This window comes from Pongo abelii, chromosome 1 (assembly GCF_028885655.2).
Source record: "Pongo abelii isolate AG06213 chromosome 1, NHGRI_mPonAbe1-v2.0_pri, whole genome shotgun sequence".
NCBI lineage: Eukaryota > Metazoa > Chordata > Mammalia > Primates > Hominidae > Pongo > Pongo abelii.
In genome coordinates, this window is record NC_071985.2 from 68,399,705 (window position 1) to 68,422,407 (window position 22,703).

Genomic DNA, 22,703 nt, shown 5'->3' on the forward strand with positions numbered 1-22,703 from the left:
AGATGACTCATCTCTAAAGTCCACTTTGCCTGCCTCCCTGGTTGGTATCACATGTCATTGAATCTACAACCCCAACAATTGTAAGATGCCCCATAATTTTATGTAGCACTAAGAAAGAAAAACATGCTGTCAATTAAACTATATCATGCCATTATTGTAAGACACAGGCTGATTTCAGCAATGTTCCAGCATGAAAAACGTGCATCTTAGAGCCACACAATGTGGTAGATGAGAGCATCATGTGACTGTAAGACTAAATATGATCATCCATTCCTGTGAGATAGAACCGCAACCCTCAGCCCCTCAGCGGGTATCTCAAGAGGACCAAGCTCTTTGCCTGGAGCACATGCACCCATGAATTGAGGAGAGAGAAAGGGAATGGTCCATGCTGAGAAGAGGGCTAAGCAGTAGGTCTGGAGGAGGAGCAGGAGCAAAGTCCTGTGAGTTCAGATGGAAATCAGGGGCCTGTGAAGGCAATCCACAAAGCCAGGGACATCTGAAGAGCCACTAAGAAGGGAAGATGTGAGGGATGGGAAAGAGAGCACAGAGAGGACAACTGACTCAGCCAAGCTCAGCACCTACACTGACTCTTGAGCACCCCCTGCACATGCAGGCAAGGACCCAGGGGTCCTTCTTGGCTGTGCTGACAAAAGAACCCTATGGGTGCCTATGAATCTGCCTCTTCAACAACTATGTGGCAACCCTTATTTACAGAGAGATTAACATCTGCTGGAAGTCTTCTCTCATGCAGTCAAACAGTCCAGTTTCTCCACCTCCTCTCAGCCATCATAGTTTCCAGACCCCACACCAGAACAGCTGTATACTCCTCCAGAAGTACTTCTTCAACCTTGTAAAATGTCTCATAAAATGTGACATCCAAAAGACGTACATTGGAGCATCTTTAATAATTATTTATCACAGCAAAAAAACAGAAAGAATCCAAGTGTCAAGTAATTGCAAAAATGAGAAGCAAGATGTCTACATCTACTTAACAAACTGCTGATCAGTCATTACAGATTTTTACCAAAATATGCAATAACATGTAATATGCTCATACTATACTGGGAAAAAAGCAGCAAAATTACAAGCACTTAAAAGACAGCTTGCTTAGCATCGAAGGCCTGGAAGGAAATACCACAAAACAATCAGGAATTTTTCTGAATCAGTGAATTTTTTTTTCTTCTTTTGACTTTTCTGTATTTTCCATATTTCTTTAATGAACACATAATCATTTTCAACAAAAATAAATGGACTAGACAAGAAATTTTAAATGGATTCTGCCACATATAGAGCTGAGCAGGACTAAGAATTTACATAAACTTATTATATATACATTACAATACTTTTCTTTTTTTGTTGTTCTTCTGTAGGGACTTATACAACACTTTTCTTCTAGACAGAATCATAACATTTCTAAATGATTCAGATTCTCATACAGGCCTCTTCTAATACAGCACACATTATTTATTTTAGGGACATTTACAACATTACCCAATATACTTCTGTAATACTATGTAGAAACTATATCTTCATATACTAATTCATATTTAAAATGTAGTAGAATTTTCTTTTAGAAAACTAATCTCCAGAAAATCCTTTTGTAAGGCAACAGATATTTTTAAACATGAATAGTCATCTCAGTCTATTTATCCATTTCCCATATTGAGGGGCTGGCTGCTTACGTGCTTCCATTTACATATTCCAGTCCATTACATCTTCAGTGTTTTCTCTTTCACATAATCCCAATGGCGTAAAGGTTAAAAAATAAGAGTATTTTGTCTATTCCACAAGACAACAAATAGATGTAATCATTCCCAAGCCATTACCCTTCCTTCCAAGACTTTATCTACCTTCACCCCTCCTCTGACTCCTCCCTGGAAAACAATTCCTCTTTTCTTCTCTTTCCTTTTGGTCAATCACAGTAGTAGCTAATATTTCGCCTTCCCTGTCATTCTAAGTCACTCTCTTCTTTTCTTCATGGGTTTGAACTCTGTCTGCCAAGCAGTTGGGTAAGGGAATTTCCAGACCACATCACTTGCTGCCACATCCACACAGGACTACTCCCCAGTGCCCAGCCCTGCAGGTACCAACAGCCACCTGACACAAAGACCAACAGGAAGCCACAAAAGCCCAGGAAGGCCTGTCCGTCACACCATTCCCAAGGCCAACACATTTGCTGCCAACGGCACTGGGTCAACCCAACTTCCTCATACTACATTCATTTCCAAAAGAATGATTTATCAAATATTTAACTAAATGTACTGCCATCATATATGCTGCTGTGACACTGGGTCAGCCCCAATGTCATATGGCTATATTAATTTCCACAGAATGATTTATCCAACATTTTAATATGATTCGATTTTATACTATTAATAAATCTGCAAATGATAAAAAATTCTGTTGTCAGAACACAAGTCTCAATTATCAGTTCAGAAAATATGGCTAGGGTCTTCTCCAACGCCCCAAAGAAGCTGCATTTGACTACATCTTTTGGCCTGTCTCGGAGGTTCCTCCCAGGCGGGGGTAAGCTGCTTGCTTTGGTGAAAAGGCTCATTGGGAAATGTCACCCTCCCCAGAGAAGTGGGTGTTTAGCCACTGAGCCAAGCACAGAATGGAAAACCAGAAGTGGCAGCTTCCAGACCTGGCTGAGAGTCCCATGGCCTCTGCCTAACACCACACGCATCTCCACACAGTACTCATCCTCCTCTTGAGGTGGCTGACCTATGGTCCAGCACCCTGGGAAATCTTAGCCTCAAACTTTTTCTTCTGCCTCTACTCTACAGATTGCTGTCTTTCCACCCCAGGTTCCCTGCCCCCAGCCACCTCACAATACCAACCCCCTTCATACACAGAGAGAGAGAGAGAGAGAAAGTGGACTTACCCACTGAGGACCACGATGAAGTCCATGACATTCCAGCCATTGCGGAGGTATGAGCCCTTATGGAAGATGAACCCTAGGGCCACAATTTTGATCCCAGCTTCAAAGCAAAAGATCCCAATGAAATAAGGTTCCGTCTTCTCCTGTGGGGATGAGGAGCAGAAGCACCAGTGAGAAGAGGACTGTGCTTTATGAGACACAGGCAAAGGCACAGCCTGGCCCTTCCTGGATGTCTGTGCTGGGCCTGCCCATGTGTAGGTGGGAAGCAAGGGTGCTAAGGGACCCTTGCAGGCTGTCTGTGACTCAGGAGTGCACAGGGCAAGGGAGACCCAGGGGAGCCAGCTGTAGAAATGGACAATGTGAGGGTCACACCTAGGGGTTAGACTTCCTTCCCAGGAAGGTCCCTGATGGCCCTGGCTTTGCCCTGAAGGAGTTTGCTGCTCTTCACATAAGTTAGAAGCTTGAAGGTCGTCATCTCAAGTACACACGTGGATTTTAGGCAATTTGTCTGCTCTTTTTAGGGGGAATACGTTAGATGTGTGACTCATTTCTTTAAGGAGAATAAGGACGTAAGCATTGGGAAGTTCATAACCACAAATACACACAAGCACTGAGCATCCTTCATCCTCTCCCCTCTACTCCCCACCTCTTCCTCTCATGTCAGAAGTCCCTCAGGAAAGAGGAGGGAAGAAAATGGGCCTGTGCCTGCCCTTTCTTCTTCTGTACCACGCAGCACAGACACAGTGTTTGTAATCTCTTCTTTTCCGTGTGAATCCCCATGGGGTCTGTCATTAGCTTGTCCCCCAGCAAAGAGCAAACCCCCGCCAGAACTCACAGGCAGGAAGGGAATGGGAGAGTGATAAAGCAGAGGAGAAGAAACCAAGAAAGACAAAAGGGGCAAAGGGGAGAAGGAGGGGAAGCACATACCAGTCTTCGGGACATGGGGGTCTTGTCATCCTCAGGAAGATGCTGCTCCAGGGCCAGGACGATGCAGTTGGCAATGATAGTGGCCAGGATCATGTACTCAAATGGCGTGGGAAAGCGGAGTTAAGGAACAAATTCACCAGAGAGGGACACAGCCTCCAAGATGGCCACGCCCATAAACACACAACTCTATCAACCCACATTGTGTCTGTGCAGTTTGCATGATTTTTATTTGTAAACAGGCAGGCAGGCAGGCAAGACAGTGGATGGTCCTTAGCATGTGAAACCAAAAACATTTGTGCCTAGTCTCTGAACACAAAGCATCTTCTCCAAAAAAAGAACGTATATAGCCAATACATAATATAGTTGGGCATATGGCAGACACTCCAGCTACTGAGTAAATTCAATAACAAATCCAATAACCAAGGCTGAAAATGGAAGGGAGAAGAAAGGAGGAAGAAACATAATTAATGCCATCGCAGACCCCTTGTTCTCCCCAGTCTTCAAACCACTGGACTGGGTAATGACGCTTGTGCACAGATCCAGCTGCTGCAATCCATTGCTCTCCTGGGCTCACAACTGGAGTCCTCTCTTCTAGAATCTCTGCACCACTGAGTAACAGAAGAGCATCTGGAAAAGAAACAATTCTCTCCATGTGAGCTTCCTTCTATTTTAAAATTCCACTCAGCAATGTACTTCTGGGGGAAGGAAAGGCTTGCTTTGTCCCACCTTATTTTCTTCTAAGTGTCTGCATCTATATGAAACAGAGACTGATCACGAGTCTGGAATCCTGGACAGCAAAGTCCAGTCCTGTAAGAACCACACTACAATGAATGAATGCAGGCTTTTTTCTGTTAGATGTTTTTGAAAACAGGTGAGGTGCTCCCTGTGCCTTTTCAAAAACAGGACTATGACCCCTGCAGGAAGGTTTTGCCACATGCTCCGAGGGAGGTGGGAAGGACTCTCAGAAGAGAAAGAGGGAATCGCCAGCTCCCAGCACTGTCATTCTGCATGTTGGGATTTCATTCTGTGATTACTGTTACCACAAACACAAGTTAGCTACTGCAGCTGGTCTTGCTGGGCAACCTGTGCTCTAGAAGATTCTGGAATCCAGGCAAAAGAGAGGAGTAGTAGATCTGGCAAAGTGGAGGGAAGGAAAGGGACTGTTCTTATCTCCCCACATACCCAGACAGGCTGTGTAGGGTGCAGGGCCTGGAACCCTCTCGTGGAGTTCAGAAGGGCAAATCACAGCTATCCCTGCAATGACCCCCATCCTGCCAGGCTATCTGTGGCAATAACACAATGTTAAGTTAGCACCCAGGGCATCTCTGGGGAGGGCAGGGCAGTGTGTGCCATGAGATGTGAGCTGCTCACCAGTTGCTCTGGTCTTGGTGCTGGCATGGGGGGCTGCAGGGCTGAGACGCTGGCTGTGTGTGAGCCCCTAGTCCTTCTCTTAATCCTCATTTGGCAGTGCCTTCTCCTCCCCCACCACCATGCATCACTGAGTCACACTGGAGAGTCACACTCACTCGCCAGCAGCTGACTGCCATCGTTCCTTCCCACGCACCTCCAGCACTCACACAGCACACAGACCCCAGAGACCACTCCACGGGCCTCTGCTGCCCTGAGGCTCAGTCACTGGAACTAAAAACAGACCTGGCCTCAGGGGACTTCAGAGCCTGTCTGTTGCCTCCACACCCCACTGTGCCTGCTTAAACCCTCCCACTCAGAGGGGAGCCTCCCCACATGGAAAGTCCTTCGGCACCCATGGGCATTCCTCTTCTTTCAAACACTCCGGGTGCCAAGCCCCTGAGAGCCAAACATGCCAGCAGACACACACCACAGACACCCACCCAGCTAGCATGCTCACCTTCTAAGGACTGGCCCCCAACACACAGCCTGCCAAGGGCCACCCATGCCCTCTGATCGCAGGGGGAGTGCTCCTCCCCTCCCATCATGGCTGTAACCCAGACCTCTGAAAAAATGCAGAGCAACCAGGGACCACACAAGGACCTAGTGTCCCATAAGCCTTTTGAACAGCCTAGGTTGCCCTGGGCCTGGCATAGGCACCTGGAATCCCAGACTCATCCTGCAAATTAAAGATGGGAACCCAGCAGCAATGGTGGCCAAGGAATCCACACCCTTTCCTGAAAACATGCTTGGGCGATGGGTCCAGAAAGAGAACTGACAACACGCATACAAGTCACTGACAAAAGACAACAGAAGTTGAGACCGTTGAGAGTGGTATTCCTAAAATGCAGGCCATGAAATACTGGTGCTGTAGGAACTTGCAATCAACCAATGAGAGAAAGCCTGGGTTGGGTAAAGTTAAGCAGGTTTCTCCCCAGCAGGACTTCTTGGGGCCTTTAATACTTTTGCATACAGTGGGCATACACCCCATCCCACCCACACACACACACACACACACACACACACACACACATACACAAGGGGTTTGGGACAGCACACAACATTTCCCAAACTTGCTTTACCTTGTAACTCTTTTTTTCAGAGCATCTCTCTTGAATGGTGTTCCCAGGAACATACCTGGGCAGCCTGACACAAAGTGGGGGTCTGTCTGCCAGTCCCCAAGAGCTGGGGGAGGAGGGCTGATGGATCTGATTGGAGTGAAACCAGGGCCTCTTCCATGTCATCCCCTGTCCTGGTTCCTAACAAAAGTGTTCACAACAGTGTGGGGCTCACCTGGTCACTCCTCACAGCTGGAAACGTCTCATGCAATTTCAGACACCTGCTGAGCAGATCCAAGAAGCCCAGTGCCTGCCCTGGGAGGTAGGACTGGGCATGAGTACTTTCTCATTCAAGCTGAAGACCTCTCGCATTCTCATGGGTCTATGTGGGGCCTATGATTGTTTTGGGGAGTTGAATCTTCTTCCCCTGAAAACCTGAAAGTGATAAGCACAGGCTTCAAAGTAGGTGGGTTCTCAGTGCTGAGCTTGCAGGCAAGACAGGTCCTTGCAGCCATGTGCCTCCGAGGCCTCCTCACTCACAATACCCACTTGGACCACGGCAGCTCCTACACTGCCCCTGACTCCCTACTCACAATATCCCCTTGGACCATGGCAGTTCCTCCGCTGCCCCAGCTCCCTGCTTCCACGTCCATACCTGCATTTTCCTAGCCAATTAACCCAAGTATATTGCTCCCTATAAGGACCTTTAAGCTCAACTAGCTCAGAATGTCCAAGCACAGATATGTGAGGTTTGTGGGGACACAGGCTAGCTCAGGAAGGTGTAGCCATACCACTGGAAGATGCTCCAGACAGGGGAATGCCTCTTGGCCCAGGTGCTGATGAGTCAAACTCCCAGTGACTGGCCAGGTATCTGGGTGGCTGAGAATTCATGAGGTCTTGATGGCTGGTGCTACCCAAGGCCCTAAAGTCTAGAATCTAAAGGTGGGAATTTGGTAATTCACAGGTTCTGAGAAGACCCTATTCTCACTTCCTCTCCAGCCAAATCCTCTTCCCACTATCTGATGTGAGGCCCATTCAGAGCAGCAATCTTCTGGCTTAAAAATACTTTTTTTTGCTTTACATTTTTAAAATTCTTCAGATATATATGCCCTTGAGAGGGATGTCCCTTTCAGCCTTATAGGGCATCTAGACCTCAGGATGAATTCATGGCTGCGGTAATGAAGAACCTGTGGTGAGAATGTGGAGATTCTGTGCAACTGTGGGCTAGGTGAAAGAATGGATAGTGGCGGGGAAATCTCAGGGGAGGTGAGCAGAAGAGACCATCCAATTCTGCCTAGGCCCCAGCCACTCTCCCTTACAGCCCTGTTCTTTAAACTCTTTTCCACTTCCCTTTCTGAAGAAAGCACAAAGAAGAGGCATTTACATCTAGGTGCTTCTGCCACCACCTGCAATGGCCTTTCTTCTCCTTTCCGGTCATACATCAAGACCAAGCTGAAATGCCACCTTGTCAGTGAAAGTTTCTCCCCGTGCCCCACAGCTCTTTGAATTGTGTGACTGTATTTAAATTGTGTGACTCCTATTTAAATCAAGAAACTGTATCTTGAAAGCAGGAGTTTTGCTCGTCTCTCTACTGGCAGTGCTTAGCAGAGCCCATGGTATACAGTAGGAGCTTAGTCAATGTTCAATGCAGGTAGGAATAAACATGAGGCATTCACTGAGGAGCCATTATAAAGACAGGGCTTTGCTCACCCACTCTGGCCTGAGCCATGGCTCCTGCTCACTCCCACCCTTGCAGGCTGCCTCCGAGGCACCACTCCCATTTCTTCCCAACAGCAAAACTTCACACTCCAAAGCAATGGCTCTGCTACATCCCCAAAGTGAAGAGCCTAGACGGCAAATAACACCCACCCACCAGTCAAGCTAGTGCACCTCAACCTGGCAGACTGGACAAAGACATGACTTGGAAAGGTCAAAGGGAGCTCCGAGTCGCCACAGCCTCAAAGACCATCACCCTTCATGGCAACCACAATCAGGGACAAGATGGAAGTCTGTCCAGGACTCTGACTCTTTCTGTTCTGGAATTCAGTGATGCTCATTACACTCTGTGCCTGACACTGTGCATATTTTAGGGAAGAATATTTATCCCTGGTATCCAGATTGCTTGTGTTTTGAAATCTTGAATAAATGGAGATGATGGGGCAGTAAGGACTGGGAGCCCCAGGGCAGGACCTTGCCTGCCTCACTCACCACTGTTCTTGGCACACAGCGGGGCCCTGGTAACTGTTATTTTATTAATAAATTAATACTCAATTGATAAATGAATCATACAGGGAAACTAGAGCCACAGGTATCCTTACAAAAGTTACCCACACTCTCCACACTGTATACCCATTTGAACTTTTTATACTGTCCACTGTAGACACATATGACCTATTTAAAAAAGAAAATAAACCAGCATACATGGAAGATCCCTTTCATGTTTAAAAAAAAAAGAGAAGGCCAGGTGCGGTGGCTCACGCCTATAATCCCAGCACTTTCGGAAGCTGAGGTGGGCAGATCATGAGGTCAGGAGATCAAGATCATCCTGGCTAACATGGTGAAACCCCATCTCTACTAAAAAAAATACAAAATGTTGGCCGGGCATGGTGGCACACACCTGTAGTCCCAGCTACTCAGGAGGCTGAGGCAGGAGAATGGCGTGAACCTGGAGGCGGAGCTTGCAGTGAGCTGAGATCGTGCCACTGCATTCCAGCCTGGCAACAGAGCAAGACTCCGTCTCAAAAAAACAAAAACAAAAAAAAAGAGAAGGGAGAGAACGAGAAAAAATTCTGTCTTGCTGGAAGGATGATGAGTCTTCTCTCGGTAGCAGGGTTATTTTCACTTTCTTCTTTACTCCTCTAACCATTTTCTGAGTGTTCAAATGAGCATGTGTTCATTTATAACTACAAAATCAATTAAAGCTATATGTATCCTGAAAAAAACAAATCAACACAAAAACCCTTCCCAACCTGAGAGTGAGGAGGAATGCAATGGCCAGAGAAATCAGAAAAAGACTTCGGAGAGGATTAAATGCAAGAGAATAAAGGGACCTTGCCAAAATGAGGAAATGACCATGAAAGCGCTTTGAAACCTGCAAAAGACACCTTCCTCCCTGCCTTCCCTCCTGTACCAGCTCACTGCTCACTAGAGGCCTCATTTCATAAACTTTACTGGCAATCTCCTCAAACACCCCTTCACTCCTCGCTCCCTCTGAGCCCATTAATGAGGACCTGTGTCGCTCCAACTCTCTTTCTAGTCTAGCAGTTTCAAGACAATCATTAGGGAAATGATAAAAATAGGTTCGCTTATTGATTTATCTCCTTTACCCAATGCTCCTTCCTTCTAACGGTTGACTTGTTTCCTTAGCAACATGGCTAATTTGAGCAGCACGATGTGGCCTGCACACCTGCCATTTGTTCATTTCCTTCTTGAAGCACAGAAAGCTGGGGCAAGGGTGGCGATGCTAGTTCTGCTGTCACTGGAGCCCTGGGGGCCTGGCCTGGAGCTGAGCTCTTCCTCTGCCTGGGCCTGAAGAGCCTCCCCATCATCACCTCTCAGGTACAGATCTGCAGGTACATGCTTGGGAAGGACTTAGGCCTCAGGCAGTAAATATTGGGTGTCCCCAGGCAAACACGCATCTCTATCACCACCAGGGGGCTCATCCTGAAGACCTCTGTACTCAGCTGTCTCCTCCCAGAGCCTTTGACATCCAAACACTAAGAAGGCCATGCTCTGAGGGGTAAGGGGCCACCAGGGACAGGCAGGCAGATAGAATGCTGTGCGCTCTCCCAACTTCAGCCTAATGCGGAATATGCTTTTGTGGAGAGCAGTCAGTGGGCACTCAGGCACTTCCTGGAAACTCCTGGGGGGGGTACAGAAGAGTCCACAGTCTGAGGGGAGGCATTCCTCAGCCTCCTTTACCCATTTCCACCCCTCGCCCCAGACCCTACAGGAAGACCTGTCTCCTTCTCTCCCTTCAGTCTCATGTTTTTGGATGTCTAAATACAAGAGATGTAACAGCCTCAGAGGATGGCATGGTTGCCTTCATGCATGTCTTTCAACCTCTTCCTCATGTGCACATAACTATAATTCTAATAAGTGGACTTTGACTCAAAGACAGTAACAGAGAAAGAGCCTTGACTAGTCTGTGATTCTCTATTAGCATGACACCAAATAGACATTTTACATATGAACAGGAATGAAACACAGCTATCCAAGCCTTCCGTGTAACTTCAGAATCTTCTTCAAGACCTGGAATGCAGTGGAGAAAATGTAGCTTGGTAATGGAAACCAGAGCCAGGCCTCCAACTGCAAAAGCTGTCCCAACACAGTACTCAAGAGTCAATGAAGGGTTATGACCATCCATTCCCATAGAACCAAACAAGAAATACAAAAGGACTGGAGCCCAAAATGATACCGGAATCAGAACTCCCTCTGAAAACTGTAAGTGTTGCACAAATACAGTTACTTTCAGTATCCTACTAACTCAATCTTTCAGCATCTACTGTGGCTCGATACTTTGGGGAAAGCGTCTGTTGGTGGTCACAGCCTCCAGCCCTCAGGAGTGGGCTGGCTGGCTGTAGCCATGGGCTGACACAGAGGAGACCAACCCCTATAAAGGATTTAAAAGAAAATTATGGTAATGGGCCTCCGGGAAAAGAGCAAAGACATTTGGCCCAGAACCTCCTGAGAATATGGAAAGCACATCCAAACACCAGTCCCCAGAGGAGGATTTATGAAGCTGATGGCTCTGATGCAATCTCTCCCAGTGATTAGAAGGGATATTAATCACACCCCAGGCCAGGGATAAGAACAGGAGGGGTTGAACCATCACAGAAGTCTGGCTCCAGTTCCCACAGACCCTGATGGAAATGCAGTGAGATCATGCTGGTGAGATCATATGACCCTCTTCTGAGCTGACTGAGAAAGATACATCTGTCCTGGAGGGACGAGTAATGCCGAAGACACAAGACCTTGTGCCTAAAACCCAGAGATAGCAATAGTTATGACCATCACTTCAACAGTGTGTCTGCATCCCTCATGGTCTTCCTCACCTTCCTAAAAGCAGACATTCTTACAGAAATCTCTGCTTCCTAACCTGTCTACACAAAAGGAAAATTCAAACCAGCCCTGTTCAAACAGGCCTGGCCTGGCCAGGCACAGTGGTTCACGCCTGCAATCCCAGCACTTTGGGAGGCCGATGCGAGTGAATCACTTGAGGTCAAGAGTTCAAGACCAGCCTGGCCAACATGGTGAAACCGTGTCTCTACAATTAATACAAAAATTAGCCGGGCATGGTGGCGTGCACCTGTAATCCCAGCTACTCGGGAGGCTGAGGCAGGAGAATGGCTTGAACCCAGAAGGTGGAGGTTGTGGTGAGCCAAGATCGCACCTCTGTACTCCAGCCTGGGGGACAGGGCAAGACTCTGTCTCAAAAAACAAAAACAAACAAACAAACAAAAACAGCCCTGGCCAGGCCAGCTCCCTTCCTGGAGGGATGTTTCACATTTTCTCCAGATCATGGCATAAAGTAGAAGTGACTATGAGGTAAAAAGATGGACAGCCAAGAGGGCTTTCTAATGCCTCTCAGCAAGTCACCCCACCCTGCCCAGGTGAGAGGGCCCAGGTTAAGAGATAAGCTATGGTGCAAGGAGTCTTGGCCCAGGGCTCCTTCTGGACTTCTTTGCCCTCACTCCTATGGCTGCCCTGGCAGGACATGGCAGCCCAAAAGAGACCAGCCCAGAAAAGGGAATAAACAGACAGAACTATTCCTGGAGATTCTGAGGAGCTATAGATGAACTTTTCAATTCTCTGAAAATAAATGTTAACCTTCCAAATTTATCAATATATGGACTACCTTCCTATTTGGGTAGTCCATACTTTTAGGTTTCCTGTGTCTGTTCTGGGCTGATCAACAGAAGGTGAACCACACATCACCTCCAAAGGGAAAGAGAGCTAAACCCCTGTGTTTCTCCATGTGACAGTTAGCACTGCACAACTCTGGCTGCAAACCTGGAAGTCCACCATGCATATCCCTCCCCTCCCCTCTCTAACCACGGCAGGAGACATGCACTGTCAACAAGCAGAAAAACATGAAAGAAAGCTCTGCCTACTCCATACTGTCCCATGTCATCATCTCATTGCTTTCCTTAGTGCAATTTTTCTCACGACCCAACCTCATCTTAAAAAAAAAAAAAAAAAGACTAAAAAACCAAACCCCTTTTCTTTTTTTAAAACAAAACAAAACAAAAATGCATCATGTGACTTCCAGCCTTAACATCAGTTTTTTAACTTTGGTTTCCATGGTGGTGGGATGCAACCTGCCATCGCCATGACAACAGCTGCCTCTGTTCAAATTCACCATCTGACAGGCAGTCCTGAACAGACACACACCTCTCTCCTTCTTAATCCTTCTCTCTCTCTCTCTCTCTTCCCCCCTCCTGCTGTCAAGAAGATGGAAATGCCATCACACCTACTCCTAAAAACCTAATGAATGAAAGACAAATAAAGCAATATTGAGAACATAACAAAGAGGCAGAGAACTCCCCAAAAGGCCTTTTGTTTGCCAATACAATCCTGCTGCTCTCTCATGGAGGTCAGTGGACTCAGTTACTCAAAGCAAAAGATCCTAAGCATTACCCATTTAATGCTGGCTGTGAAGGCAAGTCCAAATTCTCATTACTTTAGACCAAAGGACTCCCATCTGACTCCCAGGACCCTGCCCTCTGGATAAAATGGCTGAAAGAAAGTGCACGTGATTGCTACTTTGGTGAACCAAGACTGAGGTCAGTTCCAGACTCATCTGGGCCCTGATTCCCAAAGGATGGGGAGTGCTGGTTCTGAGAAAATAAGACAGTACTGTCTCCCTCCCTCCTCCCACTGCTGTGCCCCTTGCAGTTACAGACAGCTGGATAAGTCTTAACAAGTTCATTTGTTTTGTGTGTGACTGGATCTTGGACTCAAAACGCTGTCATTCAACACACAGTTTTGGTGAACAGCAGACAAATGATTGAACGCTACAGAAAAGGGAAAAAAGAAAAGGGGAGCATTAAAAGCCTCTGGAAGAAAACAAAACAGCAGTGGGAAAATTACCTGTTTCAGAAACGAGAATTTGTGTTTTGATGACACTCTGATGAATTGGAGCCCATCAAGAGTTCTGGCAGCAACGTGCATTTCAGGGAAGATGACTATGAGGTGCAATCAGCAACCCCACCCAAGACTACACCCCACTTCATATCAACACCAGCATCATGGAACTGAGACAGCATAAGAAAAATGAAAAGCCTTTTGTGAAAGAGTCCATAGATCACCTGTGGGAGAATGTTTGTTTTCCTCTGAAAACTCTGCAACTGTGCCCTGGCATTCAAAGACACCTACTGAGCCTGCAAACCACGTGAGATAATGTTGAAAGAACTAGGGATACTCAGCTTGGAAAGGGAAGACTTGAGAAATACATCACAGCTGCTTTCAAATATCTGAAGGGCTAGCTTGTAATAAGGGGCTCAGATGTTTTCTAAGTTATTATGGAGGCAAAGACTAAGATCTAACATGCAGAGTACCCATCCGAAGATATATCTGGAGCAATAAAGAGAAGAACTTCCACTGTTCCACAAGTGAATGGACTATTTCGTTAAGCAGAAAACTAAGTGTTGTGCTAATAGATGTTTAACATCGGGGGAAAGCCCCAATGTGTAGCATTTGCAAATTTCTGGGGTATAAATACTCTCTCCATGGCCAATTTCAAGCTACCATCTTAACATCACTGAATGTGGAGTCTAGAAGAGACACACACAGAGGACACTCAAGAGCTGGGACAAGCCAGTTTCAGCACAGCACTTATTGTGAGTTCCACATCCCCAGGGGAGTGTCAAGGATGTTAAGGAGGTGACTCCTGTATTTGATGGTAGTCACGCTGGATCACCCTTCATATGCATAAGGGGTGAACCAACCAGGTAGGAAGCAAGGTCAACAACTCTTAGTCACTTGCTCAAGGGCCTCCTGGGTGAGCCTTACTCTGTCCTTCAGCCTCAAATGGCCTCCTCAGCCAGATCTGTGTTCAGGATGTCTGGTCCATCCCCCGCATCACAGAAGGCTGTCACCTGTGCAGCTGGAGGTGTGTCGGAAGCAGCCACAGGTGAATGGCTTTGTCAATGCAGTGAAACATAAGAATTAATCACCCCATTCTCTCAGGCTAAATTTCCAGACACCCAGGGGGCTCCTGCTATTTCACCATAGCCTGCAAGAAAACTGAGAGGTAGCAGCCAAGACGTGATCAAAGTACACTCAAAAGAAACAGAAGGAAGTCAGGTAACTGGCTCCCCTCAGTCTAGAAGATCAGTGGATCTCAGCCATGGCTGGACCGTAGAATCACCTGGAAAGCTTTTCAAAATTAAGAATACAGGGGTCCTATCTCCAGAAATTTGGATTTAATTTGTCTTGGCTGCAGTCTAGGTATCAGCATTTCTAGAAGTTCCCAGACTGATTCTAATGTGCAGCCAGGCTTCTAATGCTGGAGACCAAGAAAGTTAATGGTGTCCTCCAATCAGCTGAGATAACAATGATGGAAACTAGAATCCCAGAGGCGCTACAGTGGGAAATGAAAGGCACCTTAGAGTCTTAGTAACTATTCCAACACACTCATTTTACAGATGTAGATGCTGAAACCAGTAAAGGAATGAGATTTTTCTAGAACCAGGGCTAGAAACCTCTCTGTACTCTCAGCCCTACACCCTGAAAAGCTTGGAAAACTATTATCAGAATAATCAAATAAAATTCCCTGGTCTCTTAGCTCCAATTGAGAATTCTAAAAGAAAGGGATCTAAGGATCTTTTTATTTGAGCTGCTTCCTCCTTCCCAGGAGTACTCAATTTTTCTCAAAGAGCTACCTCTTAAGGCAGAGTCTGGATAGTTTGCCTTTCTTAGGGAAAGGTTGCTGAAGAGCCCAGCAACCATTCTGAGATGAGTGCTTGCCTAAGCATCCATCTATTCTCCCATCTGCTGAGATCTGCTCTTGGTTTTACACTGGGTAGAAGTCCATTGCCTACTGAGTTTTATATTATCATTTCACAAAGTTCTCCAGCAACATATTTGGGAAAGAAGAATATTAACCATTTTTCTGAGTCACTGTTTCAAATTCTCACTGGATCTCTGCTGGTTGGCTTCACCTCTATGAATACCTTTCTCTTGTCCATTCCTATTTTTTCTTACGTAAGTCCTTTCTTATTAGTCATGATCCTTATATCCAGCCTCCTATGCCCCAAACACCAAAAACATATACTTGCTAAGGATGAGGAAGCCCCAGAAGAGAAAGAAGGGACTAGAGGGAAGATGATTGAGCACAGAAAGGGTACAGAAGAAAGAAGAGAAAATGTGACAAAAGAATGCTGGCACTTGGTCAGGGGCCCTGGGTTCTAGTCTCTGCTCTGCCACTTATTGAGAGACTTGTGGCAAATCATTTAACCTCTATGGCCTTCAGTTTTCTTATGGATAAGTGTGAGTTTGATTCAAGTTTCTTTTTATTCTCCATACATCTAATATTCTAGTAGTCTGTGATGCTAATGAGGAACATGATGGGAAGGGAAACGGAGGAGAAAGAAAGAGCATACATGATTACAACTGAGAGAAGCCATTTTTGGTGAAATTATGAATGAGGAGATCCCACAATAACATTCAAAAATGGAAATCCTGGCACACCCAGGGACATCTTGAAAGGGTCTAGAGTCCATGGAAATACTTCTAAATTGTCAAGCATAAGAGCTCCATGACCAGCTGGATTGGCTAGCAGCTTCTCTAATAGAGTTAATGAAAAGCTAGAATCCTCACAATGGTGGCCTGGGGGTGAACCATTGTGGAAAAGCTGCCCTTTTCCACAAACCTACTATAAGCCTCTTCTATAGTCTTTATCAGGATATAAGAGTCTTTCTGCAGTCTCTCTATACCCCAATCCTCATTTCCTTAAAAAGCTGCATTCAGTATGTAAAATTTCAAGAGAAGGTCATGAAAGCTGCCACCTCCACACTATGACTCACACTATGGGTACCCCAGAACAGAAAGGACTGAGGGTAGACTTCTCTGAGAACTGGAAAAAAGAAAATAGACTTTCCATGCTAATATTGAAAGGGTAACTGGCATTTCCAAACCAAACACGCTCTGCAGAGAGATAAAGGAACTGTGGCAGTGGAGTTTTGGGGGGGAAAAGACAAAATAGCAAAGATCTCAGATTCCAACTCAAGCTCGCATTCCAGTGACCCAGGGCAGGATGTCTCAGGTCCATTTCATGATGACCATAATGATGGGAAAGAGATAGTTGCTCTTCTTCCATCTACTGATCCTTCACTCCTTCATGAGTTAGCCTCATACCCAACGATGCTGCAGATACATGCAAGTAGTTCACAGTGTCATCCTAAAAAGATACTCTGTTAGGGAAGAGTACCTGCTGGTCTTCTGGTCTAACCCAAGGCAGCATGAAACAATGGAAAGAGAGCAGCCAGTGGCACCAGTCAGACCACATCTATCTGTGACCTTAGGCTAATTATCTATAAAATGAGAATAATATCCACTTCACACGGGGTTGGATTAAATGATATACTCCTCTAGAGCACAGTGTAGAGTGCCTGTCATACAATAGGCATTCATTAAAGGTTAGTTTCCTCCATCCATTCTCAGGGATGCATACTGAGGAACAGAAAGCTCTCCAGGCCTGGAGGGAGGTCCCTATAGAATGGTGGTAAAATTATATGATAAAAAGACACGAAGGTAAGAGAAAAAGAGAAATCGTAAGGCATATGATTATGCAGGTTGTTCTGCATACAGCCTTTTTCACAGTGGAAGTATAGAAAGCTGTTAGAAGTTCTAATTTCCTAGAATCTATTCCTTTGCTTTGCTCTCCTGAGCCTGTCTACTGATGTTTGTGACAGAAATGAGCTCAGTCTTTCTCAGCCTGTACAGTCTTTCTGAGTGGGCATTTGTTACTCTTTAATCATCGCCAGGGAAAGAGGTTACCCAGAGATATAACATCATTATCCATAGAACTTCAGGTGGGGGGAGGTGGTGGGGCAGATGGTGATCTCAAAAATAAATAAATACCTCTCTATGAGAAGGGAGGGTGCTCTTGCCAAATGCCCAGATCCTCAGATTGACATAGGCCCATATTCCTCAGACCTGCTCCCTCCTCATGTTACCACATCCACCTACTCACCCCACCTCCAGACAAGCCCACACCCTTCAACTGCTCCTCATATCAACAGACTAGAAGAACACATGCATCCTTGTGCATCCATATGGCTCAGTTATTTCACAAATACAAATTTCCATGCAAAAACAATCCAAAGTTAGCAGAAAGGAGAGGCAGTTCCTTTAACTTTTTAGGCCCACTCCTTAATTTCTTTTGAGTGCTCTGTCTGGTTTCCGGAAGCCAAGTGGTGCATCCTAATTCTCCATTCTCGTCCACACCAGTAAACATTTCCCACAGGTATAATGCCCCTAATATCCCTAGCAGAGGACCTTCACCAAGCTCATTAGGCAAATTTCCAAGAGTCCCAAGCAATGGAGTTTTCCCCTTCCCCCCACAGCACCCTAACCCTTTCAGAAGCTTCCTCCACAGTTAATGAATTCCAATCTTTTCTCTCTTATCTGATAGAACAAACATAGAGGCCCTAAATACCCAAGAAGCCTAAGCAGATAGGAAGTAGTTAGCCAGGAGGCTGGCAACCCCCAGGAAGAAAATCTGCCCAGATGTCAAGGATCTAAAGGGGATCCTTCTACATGCCATCCATCAAGCCATCTGAAATTTTTTGCTACCATTTTTGTTCAAACAAAGACAAAATCAAGTGAGTTTGTTTAAGGTTATAGATCATTTTAAGTATCCTATCTGTTTTTATAAAAAGCTTGCTGGGAAAATTCTGCATCATTATTGCTCCTGAAGATATTTTTTCTGGTTGTAAATCCAAATGTGTCCTTAGGTACAATACTGGTATAAAATCAGTATTAGAAACATATAAAGGAAATAGGTTTTGATGTAGATATTTTAAATTTTATTTTTTAAAATGTAAACCCAATAACTTTGAGAAGGAAGAAAAAAAAGCTTGTGGAAAGACTATTTAGCTTCAGTGATTAAGAGCGCGAGCTCTGATCCAGGCCTCCAGCTCTTACTGTGTGATCTCAGGGAAATGAGTTAACCTCTCCACACCTTAATCCTTCTAACTATGAAAGACAGAAAACAAGAATGCCTATCTCTCTAGGATTGTCATGAATAATCAATGCAATAATTCATGGGCATCACTTAGCACAGTAATCTGGCACATAGTAAATGTTCAATAAGTGTTATATATTTATAAATTCTATCAACATTAACACTAACACTAATACCTAATATGTTTGCAAAGGGCTTTCATACACATTAGCCAATGCTAACCTCACAACACTTATAAGGTAGGCAAAGCAGGGAAAGTGACCTCCACCTCACATCTGAAGACACTGAGGCTCAGGGAGGTGACGAAACCAATGCAAGGTCACATAAACATTATCTGGCAGCACTCAGGTTAGAAACTTGGTAAGAGCCAGGAGGAAGTAGGACAGCATTGTTGGAAAGAGAAAACACAGCTGCAGAAGTTTAATGTTTATGTATCCGAAATTAACCATATACTAATAACCAAGATTTATTCACAGCTTACTATTTGCCAAACATTGTTCTAAGCACTTTGCATGTATCATCTCATCTGACCTTCACAAAAATCCTATGATACACCCCAGAAGCAAATTACTATCTCCATTTTACATTTGAAAAATCCAAGGCACCGCAAGGGTAAGTAGGTTGTCTGAGGCACACAGCTATGAAGTGGCAGAGGTGATACTGAGATTTGAATCCAGAGGTCATTTTTAACAACAACACCCTAATACCCTAATGCTTCCATGCAGAGACTGGTAAATCCTGAACTCTAAGGTGAAGCTTTCATCAACTGGGCATTGGACTAGATGACATCTAATGTCCCTTCAACTCCTGAGATCTAGGACACAACACTTTTATTGTCTAAGAAAGAAATAAAATATTGTCTGAGTCTCTGAAAATGATACCTAAAGTGGACTCTGGAGAAACCAAGATGCTACATCCTGCTTAAAATAGACATGAAGTAGTCATGAAAGTGTGTACTGACTTCAGTAAAGCATGTGACAAGAATATCGCACAAATATTTTTACAGACAAAATACAGAAATGTCAGTAGGCTAAAGCACAGTTCAGAATACTTGAGAAAAGCTGAACAGTCAACGCACACTGACTGATATACTGATGATAAGCAGAAAGAGGGTCCCTGATTCTAAATATATTTTTATCAGTTACTCGAATGAAAGCATTAAGTATTTGCTTATAAATCTGCAGATGACATAGCACTTAGGGTGGGGAGCTCACTCATGAAACAGCAAAGTCCATAGACAGTGTGGTATAGAAATCACTTAAACTTTGGATTCGGACCACTTGGTTCAAGCTCACCGGTGGTGACCTTGGGCAAGTGATTTAATCTTCTTTAGCCTCAGCTTCCCCATATTTAAAATGTGGATAATATACTTGTTTGAAGTAGAGCCTGAAATTTGGTAGATGCTCAATGAATGTTAGTTCCTTGTTCTCAATTGAAAAGGATCTCTACAGGATAAACCATTGGAGCAAAAGCAAGGAGATAAAATGTACTTGATATAAACACAGAGTCCTGAATCTAGATTCAAAAATTAAACTGAATGAGAACAGAGTGAGAGAAAACTAACTCTGTCATCAATTCATATAAAAAAAAAAGATTCAGAGATTTTAGCTGACTACCTCAAGTCAGAAACAGAATGCCACTTCTTTAAAAAAAAAAAAACACTTTAAAAAGTATTTTAATTCAAACTAATGTGTTAAATGCTGATGCTAATAAGCATTGCCTTATTACCTGGTAATTAGATAACAGTCCCCCTCCTTTGCAGGGATTTTAAACCAATACTAAAATTATGTGGTATGTGTTACAACAAAGTAAAAAATAAAGCACCCTATGAGAGCCCAAAGAAGGAAGCTGGTCTTATTCGGCCAAGAGAAATCAAGGAAGGCTTCACAGAGGAAGTGACCTCTGAGTACAATCTTAAAGCCAGACTCATTCCAGGTGGAAGAGCAGCAAGTGCAAAGGCATGGAGGCCTGGAAGAGGATGGTGCCTTCAGGGATCAGCAGCCACTGAAGCAGCTGGAGAGACAGTGATTACAGTGGTCAAGGAAAGCTGGGGCAATGTGCAGAGTGGCTCATGAGAAGCCCTGCATACCAAGCCAAGGAGACCCTGCCCAGTTACAAAGCTAACTAATGACAGAACGAAAGGGGAGCTTAAGCTTTCTGACTCATCATGTATTCCCTCTGCCTGTGCCATCCTGTATGGTAGCCACTAGCCATATGTGGCTATTTAAACTTAACTAAAATTAAGTCAGTAAAATTTAAAATTTAGTTCTCAGTCACATTAGCCACATATCAAGTCCTTAAGGGCCACATGTGCCAAGAGCCATGTCTATCATCACCAAAAGTCCACCAACAGTGCTGTTCAATGCCATAGGATTGTCAAGTGAAAGGAAGTAGACTGAGTCTATATTGTTTTACAAAACAGAAAACAGGAAGGGAAAGAACAGATGGAAGCTATAAGGAGGAATATTTCCACTTCCTATATCTTAAGTTTTTTAATAACAGAAGAGCACCCTATCACTGGAAGTATTCCAGCTTGACAGTCGTCTTTCACAGTGATGTAGAAAGAGTTTCTGCATTGAATTCATGCCCTTTGGTTAGAATGTTTGTGTTCTTTCATAGCAGCCTGGTTGACGGCCCAGTGCAACCGTATCTCTCTAGCTCCTTCATATAAAGTTCCTGTTATACTTGCTCATAAAGGCTTTGATATTTGGTTGAGAATCACTACTCCTGATAGCCCAGCATCCCAACATCCCAAATTGTGGGAATTTTTTAACATGATAGATGTTTTTAAATTGTGATTCATAGACCTCTAAAATTGAATGCAAAATTGTATGTGTATTTTTCAGGAGGGACATAGCATCAACCAGATGTCAGTAGGATTTGTGATCCCAATATAGAAAGCAAATGAACAAATACTGTACTAGAGGGACTTAATAGTCCCAACACTCCAAAAAGAGTCATCTAGATGCCATCTAGACACTTACTGAGGTCATCCAGACACTTACTCAGGTCACTACTCAGACATTTATTCAGGTCATACTCTGAAGTTCCACAGAGTTTCAAACTGACCCTGAAGAACCTAAAGACCATCACCCTACAACTGAATCATTTTAGAGCTCAACATCTCCTGACCTTCAGGAAGGAGGGAACTGGGAGTAAAAAAAGAGCGGGAAAATAAGCCTAAGGCACAAAAGTTGGATAACTCAGAGTCAAGTTGTGGAAGGTATCATCTGAAAACCTCTTGCTGAGATGCTTATTGAAAGCTCTCTTGGAAATCTTGGTAGTTCATTTTCAGTGTTAGCCTACAGAAACAAACACACCCAGTTAGATGTAATACCAGCTTACCAGCTGGGGAACTTGCCCAGTAAATCTAAAGCCTGCTGAGCTATTAGTCCATTTTTGAAATAATGACTTTGTTCTAAATATCACCTGATACATGACAATTGCACCAGGATTCACCTCCAGCTCCTATAATATTTCTAGAACTAAAAGGTCTGATTTCTAGAACAACATACCAATTCCTCTGTCATCTGGTATAGCTGGAGAAGAACACTGTGGTTAATTTAAAAAAAAAAAGTGGTAATGAGCTACTTATATAATCAATATGAGTTATAAATCACACAAAGCTCAAAATACAATGAAGTGCACACACCATTGGAACTGTGTTGAATATAATGCAATGAATGCTCTTCAGAAAGCACTCCAACGTTCTGTGGTACCTAGGGGGTCACCATTACAAATCTCAATTGTCATTATACTATATGCCAATTAATAAAGAGTTCCATGTAACAAAATGCCAGATAACAAATACCCTGGTTTTTGTTTTTTTTTTTTACAGTGAGAAAGCCTGCATCAAGTAATATAGAAACTGAAAGAATCCTGAGGAAAATTATGAAGTAGCTAAATCTTGTCTTTTGCAGCCTCCCAATTCCCATGTGATGATCCTTCACTCCCCTCCCAGCCATCCACTGCCCTCACACCACCTCCTGGCAACCTCCTGTCCCCTCCCTGGGGCTACACCTGGTCTTACAGGTCCTGGTCAGGGTAATACGAGGCACTTTGTTGATGCTTGTTAACTCAATAGTAGCCAATTTGGGTATAAATCATCCAACAAAAGTTTACTGAATGCTCACCATGTGCCAGCATGTGCTAGGTGCTGGAATTAAATGGGTGCATGTCCCTTCTCAGAAAAGCCTGCTCTCAGTGATAAGTCCTGAAAGAACAAGATAAACTAACTCAA

The 22,703-nt window shown here is 44.5% G+C and overlaps 1 protein-coding gene across 1 annotated transcript in view; it reads right to left on the minus strand.

The window, feature by feature from the left end:
* The window catches only part of LOC100456069 (voltage-dependent R-type calcium channel subunit alpha-1E), a 338,487-nt gene that overhangs the window by 306,649 nt on the left and 9,135 nt on the right, over positions 1-22,703 (minus strand). Inside the window, exons 2-3 of the mRNA XM_054524611.2 lie at positions 3,809-3,914; positions 2,885-3,024 (exon numbers count right to left, since the gene is read on the minus strand). Of these exons, the coding sequence (XP_054380586.1) occupies positions 2,885-3,024; positions 3,809-3,914 (246 nt within the window). The remainder of the gene's footprint in view (positions 1-2,884; positions 3,025-3,808; positions 3,915-22,703) is intronic.